Raw genomic sequence first — 12,933 nt, forward strand, 5'->3', positions numbered from 1 at the left:
AAAAACTTTGAAAAATAAAATAAGCCACTGGGAACTGATTTTTAATGGTTTTAACCCTTCTGAAATTGTGATAATGTTCCCCTTTAAGCCCAGACAATCAAAACAGCAAATATCTGTTGACAGTTTAAAGGCCAACTGAAACCCACTACTACCGACCATGCATTCTGATAGTTTATATGTCAATGATGAAATCTTAACATTGCAACACATGCCAATAATTACTAAAGTGCAATTTTAAATTCCGCGCAAAATATCCTGCTGAAAACGTCTCGGTATGATGACGTCTGCACGTGACGTCACGGATTGTAGAGGACATTTTGGGACAGCATGGTGGCCAGCTATTAAGTCGTCTGTTTTCATCGCAAAATTCCACAGTATTCTGGACATCTGTGTTGGTGAATCTTTTTCAATTTGTTCAATGAACAATGGAGACAGCAAAGAAGAAATCTGTAGGTGGGAAGCGGTGTATTGCGGCCGACTGCAGCAACACAAACACAGCCGGTGTTTCATTGTTTACATTCCCGAAAGATGACAGTCAAGCTTTACCATTGGCCTGTGGAGAACTGGGACAACAGAGACTCTTACCAGGAGGACTTTGAGATGGATACGCAGACGCGGTACCGTGAGTACGCATGCAGCTGCGGCTTCCAAACATTTGATCGCTTTCCCACATGAGCGTGCGGCTATGTGCATGTCACGTACGTAACTTTGGGGAAATATATGTGCTGTATGAACTTTGGGGAGGTGAACGGTACTTTGGGCTGTGGGATTGAGTGTGTTGTGCAGGTGTTTGAGTTGTATTGGTGGGTTATATGGACGGGAGGGGGGAGGTGTTTGTTATGCGGGATTAATTTGTGGCATATTAAATATAAGCCTGGTTGTGTTGTGGCTAATAGAGTATATATATGTCTTATGTTTATTTACTGTTTTAGTCATTCCCAGCTGAATATCAGGTCCCACCCGCCTCTCACAGCATCTTCCCTATCTGAATCGCTCCCACTGCCCTCTAGTCCTTCACTCTCACTTTCCTCATCCACAAATCTTTCATCCTCGCTCAAATTAATGGGGAAATTGTCGCTTTCTCGGTCCGAATCGCTCTCGCTGCTGGTGGCCATGATTGTAAACAATGTGCGGATGTGAGGAGCTCCACAACCTGTGACGTCACGCGCATATCATCTGCTACTTTCGGTACAGGCAAGGCTTTTTTATCAGCGACCAAAAGTTGCGAACTTTATCGTCGATGTTCTCTACTAAATCCTTTCAGCAAAAATATGGCAATATCGCGAAATGATCAAGTATGACACATAGAATGGACCTGCTATCCCCGTTTGAATAAGAAAATCGCATTTCAGTAGGCCTTTAACCATACTTGCCAACACCTCCGAATTTTCCGGGAGACTCCCGAATTTCAGTACCTCTCCCGAAAATCTCCCGGGACAACCATTCTCCCGAATTCCTCCCGATTTCCAGCCGGACAACAAGGCACTCCCCCTCCAGGTCCATGCAGACCTGAGGGACGACAGCCTGTCGTCACGTCCGCTTTTCCTCCATATAAACAGCGTGCCGGCCCAGTCACGTTATAACATCTACAGCTTTTGGAGAGTGCACAACTGCACACACAACAAGAAGGAGACGAAGAAGAGACAGTCATGGCGACGACGAGTAAGAAGAAGAAGTACGCTTGTGTGGTGGCAAATTTCTGTCCTAAGGTTACCTCTCACCTGAATGCATTAGGAGGGACATGACATGGCAGGGCAGGTCGCCCTGACAATGCACAAGTTCTCTTGGTTGTTGTTATGACATTGTACATGTTACATAAGTTGTTTGTTATGCTGGACCCTGACCATCAGGAGCGTATAACTAACCACGGTGGACAAAGTCTTGTGTGTGTGCGCTCGTTCACGAGGTCTCCGGAGACATTGTCTGTATTCATGGAAACCCAATCCAACCTTGTACCATCTGATTATGATGAAATACATCTCTTGTAGCAAATTCTCTTTTTGTTCCTGTTTAAGATTTGGACATTTTCCACTACACATGGTTAGGAAGATAGTGACAGAGAATAGAACGAGGGTGGACAATTCAACCCTAAACTCACTCCTTTCCTGTAAATTAAATTTCACAGATGCTGCCCATACCTATGCTCCTTCAAAGGCTGTGCTACTGGCTGCAAAGCATTGCACTTTCAAATACAACAATGAGTAGAGGAGTGTTATGTGTGTGTATATGTGTAAATAAATGAACACTGAAATTCAAGTATTTATTTTATTGATATATATATATATATAGATATATATATATATATATTATAGCTAGAATATATATATATATATATATATATATATATATATATATATATATATATATATATATATATATATATATATATATATAAGAAATACTTGAATTTCAATGAATTCCAGCTATAAATATACTCCTCCCCATTAACTCCCACAAAAATGCCAATCAAAGATCCTTTACATTACAAGGACCTAAAACAAAAATGCTAGTGATTGATCACCTTTGATAGGGGAACACTGCTGTTTTTAAGGACCTCCTACAAAAACATTAGTTAAAGATCCTCTGTGTCATGAGCACACTGCTGTTTTTAGGTAAATACTGCAAAAACGCCAGTCAAAGATCCTCTATATAACAGGATCACTCTGCTCTTTTTAAAGGAACTATTAGAAAAATGCTCGACAAAAATCCTCTATATTACAGAAGCTTTCTGATGTTTATAAGGAGCTAGTGCCAACACACTAGTCAAAGATCCTCTATATAACAAAAGTATTGTGCCCTTTTTCAAGGATCTACTGCAAAACCGACAGTCAAAGATCTTCTATATGACCGAGGACTCTACTGTTTTAAGGTCCAAGTGCTAAAATGTTAACCAAAGATCCAATAAGCCAACGAGTGCTCTTTTGAAGGATAATCTGCAAAGACACTAGTCAAAGAGCCTAACAGACCCGTTCTGCTGTTTTAATGGACCTTCCACAAACGCGCTAGTCAAAGATCTTATATATGACAGAAGCTCTCTGTTTTTGAAGACCTAATGGAAAATACTAGTCTTTCTGTGTGAAAGGCCAACTCCGTTGTTTTTAAGTACCTACCACAAAAATGCAAGTTGAAGATCAGACCTGCAAAAAAAATGCCAGTCAAAGATCCTCTAAATGACAGGAGCTTTCTGATGTTTATAATGAGCTAGTGTCAACACACTAGTCAAAGATCCTCTATATAATAGAAGTAGTGTGCCCTTTTTCAAGGATCTACTTCAAAACAGACAGTCAAAGATATTCTATATTACTGAGGACTCCACTGTTTTAAGGTCCAAGTGCTAAAATTTTAACCAAAGATCCAATAAACAAATTAGTGCTTTAAGGCTAATCTGCAAAGACACTAGTCAAAGAGCCTAACAGATCCGTTCTGCTGTTTAAATGGACCTTCCACAAATGCGCTAGTCAAAGATCTTATATATGACAGAAGATCTCTGTTTTTGAAGACCTAATAGAAAATACTAGTCTTTCTGTGTGAAAGGCCAACTCGGTTGTTTTTAAGGACCTACCACAAACATGCTAGTTCAAGATCAAACCTACGATAAAAATCTACTCAAAGATCCTCCATAGGACAAGGGCCTCCTGGAAAAACACATCAAAGATATTTTATGAAGGAAACACTCTGCTGATTTTACGGGGCTACTGGAAAAATTCTAGGACTTATAACAAAAACTCCAGTCGAAGATCCTCTAAGTCAGGCGCACTCTGCGTTTTTTAAGGCTCAACTGCATAAATAATCATCAAAATCTTTCAAAATACAAGGAGAATTCTTCTGTTTTGAAGGACATACTACAAAAATGCCAGTCAAAGATCCTCTATATGACAGAAGCTTTCTGCTGTTTTTAAGGACCTATACCACAAAAATGCAAGTTGAAGATCAGACCTGCAATAAAAATGCTAGTAAAAGATCCTCTATATTGACACAAAGATTTTTGTTGTTTTTAAGGACCTTGTCCAAAATTGCTAGTCAAAGATCCTCGAAATAACGGGCGCACTGCTGTTTTTAAAGACATCCTTGGAAAAACACTTGTCACGTATTGTTTGTACGACAGGAAGATTCTGGTGCAAAAACACTAGTCAAAGATCCTCTAAATGACGGGAGTCCCTGCTTTTTTTAAAGACAGCCCTAGAAAAACATTTGTCACGTGTTGTGTAAACGACAAGTAGAGTCTAGTGCAGAAACACCAGTCAAAGATCCTCTATATCAACACTAAGTTTTGTGTTGTTTTTAAGGACCTTGTCCTAAATTGCGAGTCAAAGATCCTCAAAATAACGAGAGCACTGCTGTTTTAAAGACATCTTTGGAAAAACACATGTCACATGTATTGTTTATACGACAGGAAGACTCTAGTGCAAAAACACTAATCAAAGATCCTCTAAATGACAGGAGCCATTGCTGTTTAAAAAAAAAAAACACTTACAAAAATGCTAGTCAAAGATCCTCTCAATAACGGCAGCACTCTGCTGTTTTTAAAGACATCCTGGAAAAACACATGTTGTGTAAACGACAGGTAGAGTCTAGTACAGAAACACCAGTCAAAGATCCTCTATATTGAAAGTAAGTTTTTTGTTGCTTTTAAGGACCTTGTCCAAAATTGCTAATCAAAGATCATCTCAATAACGAGAGCACTCTGCTGTTTTTAAAAACCCACTTACAAAATTGCTAGTCAAAGATCCTCTACATTGACACAAGCTTTTTGTTGTTTTCCAGGACCTAGTCCACAAATGATGGTCAAAGATTCTCTAAATGACGGGAGCACTCTGCTGTTTTTAAAAAGATCCCGGAAAAACACGTGTCACGTATTGTGTATACGACAGGTAGAGTCTAGTGCAGAAACACCAGTCAAAGATCCTCTATATTGACACTAAGTTTTTTGTTGTTTTTAAGGACATTGTCCAAAATTGCTAATCAAAGATCCTCTCAATAATGGGAGCACTCTGCTGTTTTTAAAGACATCCTGGAAAAATTCTTGTCACGTATTGTGTATACGACAGGAAGACTGGTGCAAAAACACTAGTCAAAGATCCTCTAAATGACAGGAGCCCCTGCTGTTTTTAAAAACCCACTTACAAAAATGCTAGTCAAAGATCCTCTAAATGACGGGAGCCCCTGCTGTTTTTAAAAACCCACTTACAAAAATGCTACTCAAAGATCCTCTAAATAACGGGAGCACTCTGCTGTTTTTAAAGAAATCCTTGGAAAAACATTTGTCACGTATTGTGTATACGACAGGAAGACTGGTGCAAGAATACTAGTCAAAGATCCTCTAAATGACGGGAGCCCCTGCTGTTTTTAAAAAAACAATTACAAAAATGCTAGTCAAAGATCCTCTAAATGACGGGAGCCCCTGCTGTTTTTAAAAACCCACTTACAAAAATGCTAGTCAAAGATCCTCTAAATGACGGGAGCCCCTGCTGTTTTTAAAAAAAACAATTACAAAAATGCTAGTCAAAGATCCTCTAAATGACGGAAGCCCCTGCTGTTTTTAAAAACCCACTTACAAAAATGCTAGTCAAAGATCCTCTCAATGACGGGAGCACTCTACTGTTTTTAAAGACATCTTTGGAAAAACACTTGTCATGTAAATTATATACGACAGGAAGACTCTAGTGCAAAAATACTAGTCAAAGATCCTCTAAATGACGGGAGCTCCTGCTGTTTTTAAAAACCCACTCACAAAAATGCTAGTCAAAGATCCTCTCAATGACGGGAGCACTCTGCTGTTTTTAAAGACATCTTTGGAAAAACACTTGTCACGTAATTTGTATACGACAGGAAGACTCTAGTGCAAAAACACTAGTCAAAGATCCTTTAAACGACGGGTGCCACTGCTGTTTTTAAAGACATCCTGGAAAAACACTTGCCATGTATTGTGTATACGACAGGTAGACTCTGCTGCAGAAACACAAGTCAAAGATCATCTATATTGACACTAGCTTTTTGTTGTTTTTAAGGACCTAGTCCAAAAATGCTAGTCAAAAATCCTCTCAATAACGGGAGCAGTTTTCAAAGACTTCCAGTAAAAACACTTGTCACTTATTGTGCAAACGACAGGTAGACTCTGCTGCAGAAACACCAGTCAAAGATCCTCTACATTGGCACAAGCTTTTTGTTGCTTTTAAGAACCTAGTCCAAAAATGCTAGTCAAAGATCCTCTCAGTGACGGGAGCACTCTGCTGTTTTTAAAGACATCGTTGGAAAAAACACTTGTCACGTATTGTGTAAACGACAGGTAGAGTCTAGTGCAGAAACACCGGTCAAAGATCCTCTATATTGACACTAAGTTTTTTGTTGTTTTTAAGGACCTTGTCCAAAATTGCTAGTCAAAGATCCTCTCAATGACGGGAGCACTCTGCTGTTTTTAAAGAAATCCTTGGAAAAACACTTGTCACGTACATACGACGGGAAGACTCTAGTGCAAAAACACTAGTCAAAGATCCTCTAAATGACGGGAGCCCCTGCTGTTTAAAAAAAAAACAATTACAAAAATGCTAGTCAAAGATCCTCTAAATGACGGGAGCCCCTGCTGTTTTTAAAAAACCCACTTACAAAAATGCTGCTTAAAGATACTCTAAATAACGGGAGCACTCTCCTGTTTTTAAAGAAATCCTTGGAAAAACACTTGTCACGTATTGTGTATACGACAGGAAGACTCTAGTGCAAAAACACTAGTCAAAGATCCTCTAAATGACGGGAGCCCCTGCTGTTTTTAAAAACCCACTTACAAAAATGCTAGTCAAAGATCCTCTAAGTGACGGGAGCCCCTGTTGTTTTTAAAAACCCACTTACAGAAATGCTCGTCAAAGATCCTTTCAATGACGGGAGCACTCTGCTGTTTTTAAAGACATCTTTGGAAAAACACTTGTCACGTAATTTGTATACGACAGGAAGACTCTGGTGCAAAAACACTAGTCAAAGATCCTCTAAATGACGGGAGCCCCTGCTGTTTTTAAAAACCCACTTACAAAAAAGCTAGTCAAAGATCCTCTCAATGACGGGAGCACTCTGCTGTTTTTAAAGACATCTTTGGAAAAACACTTGTCACGTAATTTATATACGACAGGAAGACTCTAGTGCAAAAACACTAGTCAAAGATCCTTTAAACGACAGGTACCATTACTGTTTTAAAAAAAAAAAACACTTGCAAAAATACTACTCAAAGATCCTCTAAGTAACAGGAGCACTCTGCTGTTTTTAAAGACATCCTGGAAATACACTTGCCACGTATTGTGTATACGACAGGAAGACTGGTGCAAAAACACAAGTCAAAGATCCTCTATATTGACACAAGCTTTTTGTTGTTTTTAAGGACCTAGTCCAAAAATGCTAGTCAAAGATCCTCTCAATAACGGGAGCAGTTTTCAAAGACTTCCTGGAAAAACACGTGTCACTTATTGTGCAAACGACAGGTAGACTCTGCTGCAGAAACACGAGTCAAAGATCCTCTATATTGGCACAAGCTTTTTGTTGTTTTTAAAGGACCTAGTCCAAAAATACTAGTCAAAGATCCTCTCAATGGCAGGAGCACTCTGCTGTTTTTAAAGAAATCCTTGGAAAAACACTTGTCACGTATTGTGTATACGACAGGAAGACTCTAATGCAAAAACACTAGTCAAAGATCCTCTAAATGACGGGAGCCCCTGCTGTTTTTAAAAACCCACTTACAAAAATGCTAGTCAAAGATCCTCTAAATGACGGGTGCCACTGCTGTTTTTAAAAAAACACTTACAATAATGCTACTCAAAGATCCTTTAAATGACGGGAGCCCCTGCTGTTTTTAAAAACCCACTTACAAAAAAGCTAGTCAAAGATCCTCTCAATAACGGGAGCAGTTTTCAAAGACTTCCAGTAAAAAAAACTTGTCACTTATTGTGCAAACGACAGGTAGACTCTGCTGCAGAAACACCAGTCAAAGATCCTCTATATTGACACTAGCTTTTTGTTGCTTTTAAGGACCTAGTCCAAAAATGCTAGTCAAAGATCCTCTCTTTAGAAGCAGCACTGCTGTTTCTAAGGACAAAATACAAATCTGGACTTACTGTAGAAAGGTTTGGAAGCCATGTTTGGAGTTGAAGTCTGATGTGGTCTGCTGGCTGGATGGAAACTAGTGCCAACTAGTGGCCCGGCGTGCACGTTACAGCTGTGTGGATCATCCATATGTCAACAAATGCGAACACCGCCTGGTGCTAAGCTAAAGACTTCATTGTGTTGCAGTGTATAGGACGTTGTCATAGCGACGGTGCCGCCACCCACTGTTCTGTTTGTATTTGTCCTAAGGTGTTTGGATTGGGGGCGTGTCCAAACAGGCCTGCACAATACAACACCAGGAAAATATGCCAAGTCGGCAGCCATTGTTTGATTTTAAAATCGGCCTGTTTGGCCCCCGTTTCTTGCCTTGTGAAGTCCCACGCGCTTCCTGCTGGGGACGAGGACCAAGGGCGGGGAGCGGGGGGGGTGTGTGTTGCGTAGGAGACAGGATGAGCAGCCTGTTAGTCAGGTGTCGCCGCTCACATTCGTCATGTTCAAAACAAAGAAATGACACAAAGAGCATCCAGACGTGTCACCCGATCTCTTCTCTACGTGCATGTGTGGCCAGATAAGTGGGGGGCCGGGAGGGGGGCAGGGGGGTGAGGGCGCCTCATTGGCTGCCATGCTGGGGTCAAGCCGAGGCCGAGGACACGCGTGATGGATGGCGCTCTTGGAGACCACATAGCCGTCCTCGGGGCCTCAATAATAAGGCGGCCCCTCGTGTGCGCACGTCTTTGTGAGGTCGCGTTTGCCCGGGCAGGATCGCCCTTTTGGGGGGGAAGAAGAAGCACCGCCGGGCGAGGCCAACGCCCGCCGCCCGCCAACGTATTCCATCCGATGACACGCCGGCGCAGTCCGATGATGTCATCGCCTTCTGGCCGTCCTCCTCCATCATGCTGTCAATCCTTTTATCGGCACTCGCCTGTCGATGTAGGAATTCATTTTGTCTGCCAATCACGGCAGGGGGGGAGTGGTCAACATGTGCCGATACCTCGACGACCCTGATGAGTGACGGGCGTCGCTCTCTTGGCCGCCCGGACGTGACTGAAAGACCGGGAACAAACTTTCATTGGCCTGAAAATCTGCACGCTTTTGGACTTTTTAATCTAAAAAAGGAGCTTCTCATGTCTTCAACTGGCGGACCAGGGGCCAAAGTCGGCCAAAACTTGGGGGACCAACATTTTTTGCAGCAAAACGAGTGGACCATGTCAACAAATTGTCAGATCCTTGCATGAACATTTGAACCTCGCGAGCAAGCATAGAACACTGGGCTCCAAAGGTGTGGTTTACCGAAATAAGGAGTTCCTCAAGGCTCCCCTTTAAGTCCTCTCCTATGATTGTTTTCGTAATGTGATTGATGTAACTAAGGTGTTGCTGTAGCTTGTTTAATTTTCACATGCAGTCAATAGTCATGTGGTTAACCTATTTAGTTATACTAGTGGTGTTCCTCAAGGTTCCGTCTTAGGTCGTTTCTCTTTCATCATTTGTCCTATGAGTTCAGCTAAATTTAAACTTGCAAGAGACTAATTTTTTTGCAGCAAATTCCGAAAAAGACTGGAGTGCTCCAGTTGGACCACGTCAACACATGGTCAGATTCTTGCGTTGGCATTTGAATCTTGCTAGCAAACATAGAACACTGGGCTCCAAACTTGTCATTTACATAACTGAGGCGTTCCTCAAGGCTCCCCCTTAAGTCCTCTCCTTTTTGGCAGTTCTTTTTCCTAGTGTGATTTATGTGACTAAGGTGTTGCTGTAACTTCTTTACTTCACATGGAGTCAGTAGTCATGTGGTTAACCTATTTAGTTATACTAGTGGTGTTCCTCAAGGTTCCGTCTTAGGTCCTTTCTCTTTCATCATTTGTCCTACGAGTTCAGCTAAATTAAAACTTGCAAGAGACTAATCTTGTTGCAGCAAATTCCGAAAAAGACTGGAGTGCTCCTGTTGGACCATGTCAACACATGGTCAGATCCCTGCGTTGGCATTTGAACCTTGCCAGCAAACATAGAACACTGGGTTCCAAACTTAGAACACTGGGTTTCTAACTTGTCATTTACATAACTGAGGCGTTCCTCAAGGCTCCCCTTTAAGTCCTCTCCTTTTTGGCAGTTCTTTTTCCAAGTGTGATTTATGTGACTAAGGTGTTGCTGTAACGTCTTTAATTCACATGTAGTCGGTAGTCGTGTGTTCAACTACTTTAGTTATACTAGTGGTGTTCCTCAAGGTTCCATGTTAGGTCCTTTCTCTTTCATCATTTGTCCTACGAGTTCAGCTAAATTAAAACTTGCAAGAGACTCATTTTTTTGCAGCAAATTCCGAAAAAGACTAGAGTGCTCCTGTTGGACCATGTCAACACATTGTCACATCCCTGCATTGGCATTTGAACCTTGCTAGCAAACATAGAACACTGGGCTCCAAACTTGTAATTTACATAACTGAGGCGTTCCTCAAGGCTCCCCTTTAAGTCTTCTCCTTTTTGGCAGTTCTTTTTCCTAGTGTGATTTATGTGACTAAGGTGTTGCTGTAACGTCTTTAATTCACATGGAGTCGGTAGTCGTGTGTTCAACTACTTTAGTTATACTAGTGGTGTTCCTCAAGGTTCCATGTTAGGTCCTTTCTCTTTCATAATTTGTCCTACGAGTTCAGCTAAATTAAAACTTGCAAGAGACTCATTTTTTTGCAGCAAATTCCGAAAAAGACTAGAGTGCTCCTGTTGGACCATGTCAACAAATTGTCAGATCCTTGCATGAACATCTGAACCTCGCTAGCAAACATAGCACACTGGGCTCCAGAAGGTGTGGTTTACAGAACTGAGGAGTTCCTCAAGGCTCCCCTTTAAGTCCTCTCCTATAATTGTTTTCGTAATGTGATTGATGTGACTAAGGTGTTGCTGTAGCTTGTTTACTTCACATGCAGTCAGTAGTCATGTGGTTGACCTATTTAGTTATACTAGTGGTGTTCCTCAAGGTTCCGTCTTAGGTCCTTTCTCTTTCATCATTTGTCCTACGAGTTCAGCTAAATTTAAACTTGCGAGAGACTCACTTTTTTTGCAGCAAATTCCGAAAAAGACTAGAGAGCTCCTGTTGGACCATGTCAACAAATTGTCAGATCCTTGCATGAACATTTGAACCTCGCTAGCAAACATAGCACACTGGGCTCCAAAGGTGTGGTTTACAGAAATAAGGAGTTCCTCAAGGCTCCCCTTTAAGTCCTCTCCTATAATTGTTTTCGTAATGTGATTGATGTGACTAAGGTGTTGCTGTAGCTTGTTTACTTCACATGCAGTCAGTAGTCATGTGGTTAACCTATTTAGTTATACTAGTGGTGTTCCTCAAGGTTCCGTCTTAGGTCCTCTCTTTTTCAACATATGTCCTACGAGTTCAGCTAAATTCAAACTTGCAAGAGACTAATTTTTTTGCAGCAAATTCCGAAAAAAACTAGAGTGCTCCTGTTGGACCATGTCAACAAATTGTCAGATCCTTGCATGAACATTTGAACCTCGCTAGCAAGCATAGAACACTGGGCTCCAAAAGGTGTGGTTTACAGAACTGAGGAGTTCCTCAAGGCTCCCCTTTAAGTCCTCTCCTATAATTGTTTTCGTAATGTGATTGATGTGACTAAGGTGTTGCTGTAGCTTGTTTACTTCACATGCAGTCAGTAGTCATGTGGTGAACCTATTTAGTTATACTAGTGGTGTTCCTCAAGGTTCCGTCTTAGGTCCTTTCTCTTTCATCATTTTTCCTACGAGTTCAGCTAAATTTAAACTTGCAAGAGACTAATTTTTTTGCAGCAAATTCCGAAAAAGACTAGAGTGCTCCTGTTGGACCATGTCAACACATTGTCACATCCTTGCATTGACATTTGAACCTTGCTAGCAAACATAGAACACTGGGTTCCAAACTTGTTATTTACATAACTGAGGCGTTCCTCAAGGCTCCCCTTAAAGTCCTCTCCTTTTTGTCACCCGTAATGTGTTTTATGGGACTAAGGTGTTACTCTAGTTTGTTTACTTCATATGCAGTCAGTAGTCATGTGTTCAACTACTTTAGTTATACTTGTGGTGATCCTCAAGGTTCAATCTTAGGTCCTCTCTTTTCATCATTTGTCCTACAAGTTGAGTTAAAAAATAACTTGCAAGAAACCAACATTTTTGCAGCAAATCCCTTAAAACACAAGAGTGCTCCTGTTGCGTAGAAGAACTTGGAGCACGTCAAAACATTGTCAAATCCTTACATTAACATTTGAACCTCGCGAGCAAACATAGAAAAGTGACGTCCAAACGTGGAGTTCTTTATGGCTCCCCTTTAAGTCTTCTCCAATAAATTGTTTTCGTAATGTGATTGATGTGACTAAAGTGGGACTGTAGCTTGTTTACTTCACATGCAGTCAGTAGTCATGTGTTCAACTACTTTAGTTATAATTGTAGTGTTCCTCAAGGTTCCATCTTAGGTCCTCTCTTGTTCATTAAGTGTCCTACGAGTTCAGTTAAAAAATATCTTGCAAGAGACTCACTTTTTTGCAGCAAATTCCTAAAAAGACTAGAGTGCTCCTGTTGGACCATGTCAACACATTGTCACATCCTTGCATCGACATTTGAACCTTGCTAGCAAACATAGAACACTGGGTTCCAAACTTCTTATTTACATAACTGAGGCGTTCCTCAAGGCTCCCCTTTAAGTCCTCTCCTTTTTGGCACTTTTTTCGTAATGTTATTTACGTGACCAAGGTGTTGCTGTAACTTGTTTAGTCAGTAGTGTTCAACCTATTTAGTTTTACTAGTGGTGTTCCTCAAGGTTCCATCTTAGGTCCTCTCTTGTTCATCAGTTGTCCTACAAGTTCAGCTCAAAAGAACT

General features: G+C 41.0%; 1 protein-coding gene across 1 annotated transcript in view; it reads right to left on the reverse strand.

The window, feature by feature from the left end:
* Positions 1-8,713: 8,713 nt before the first annotated feature.
* hoxa1a (homeobox A1a) overlaps positions 8,714-12,933 on the reverse strand; it is an 18,721-nt gene continuing 14,501 nt past the window's right edge. The window contains 2 exon segments of the mRNA XM_072915660.1: positions 8,714-9,029; positions 9,074-9,126. Coding sequence (XP_072771761.1) covers positions 8,714-9,029; positions 9,074-9,126 — 369 coding nt within the window.

Source organism: Nerophis lumbriciformis, linkage group LG21 (genome assembly GCF_033978685.3).
Source record: "Nerophis lumbriciformis linkage group LG21, RoL_Nlum_v2.1, whole genome shotgun sequence".
Lineage (NCBI taxonomy): Eukaryota > Metazoa > Chordata > Actinopteri > Syngnathiformes > Syngnathidae > Nerophis > Nerophis lumbriciformis.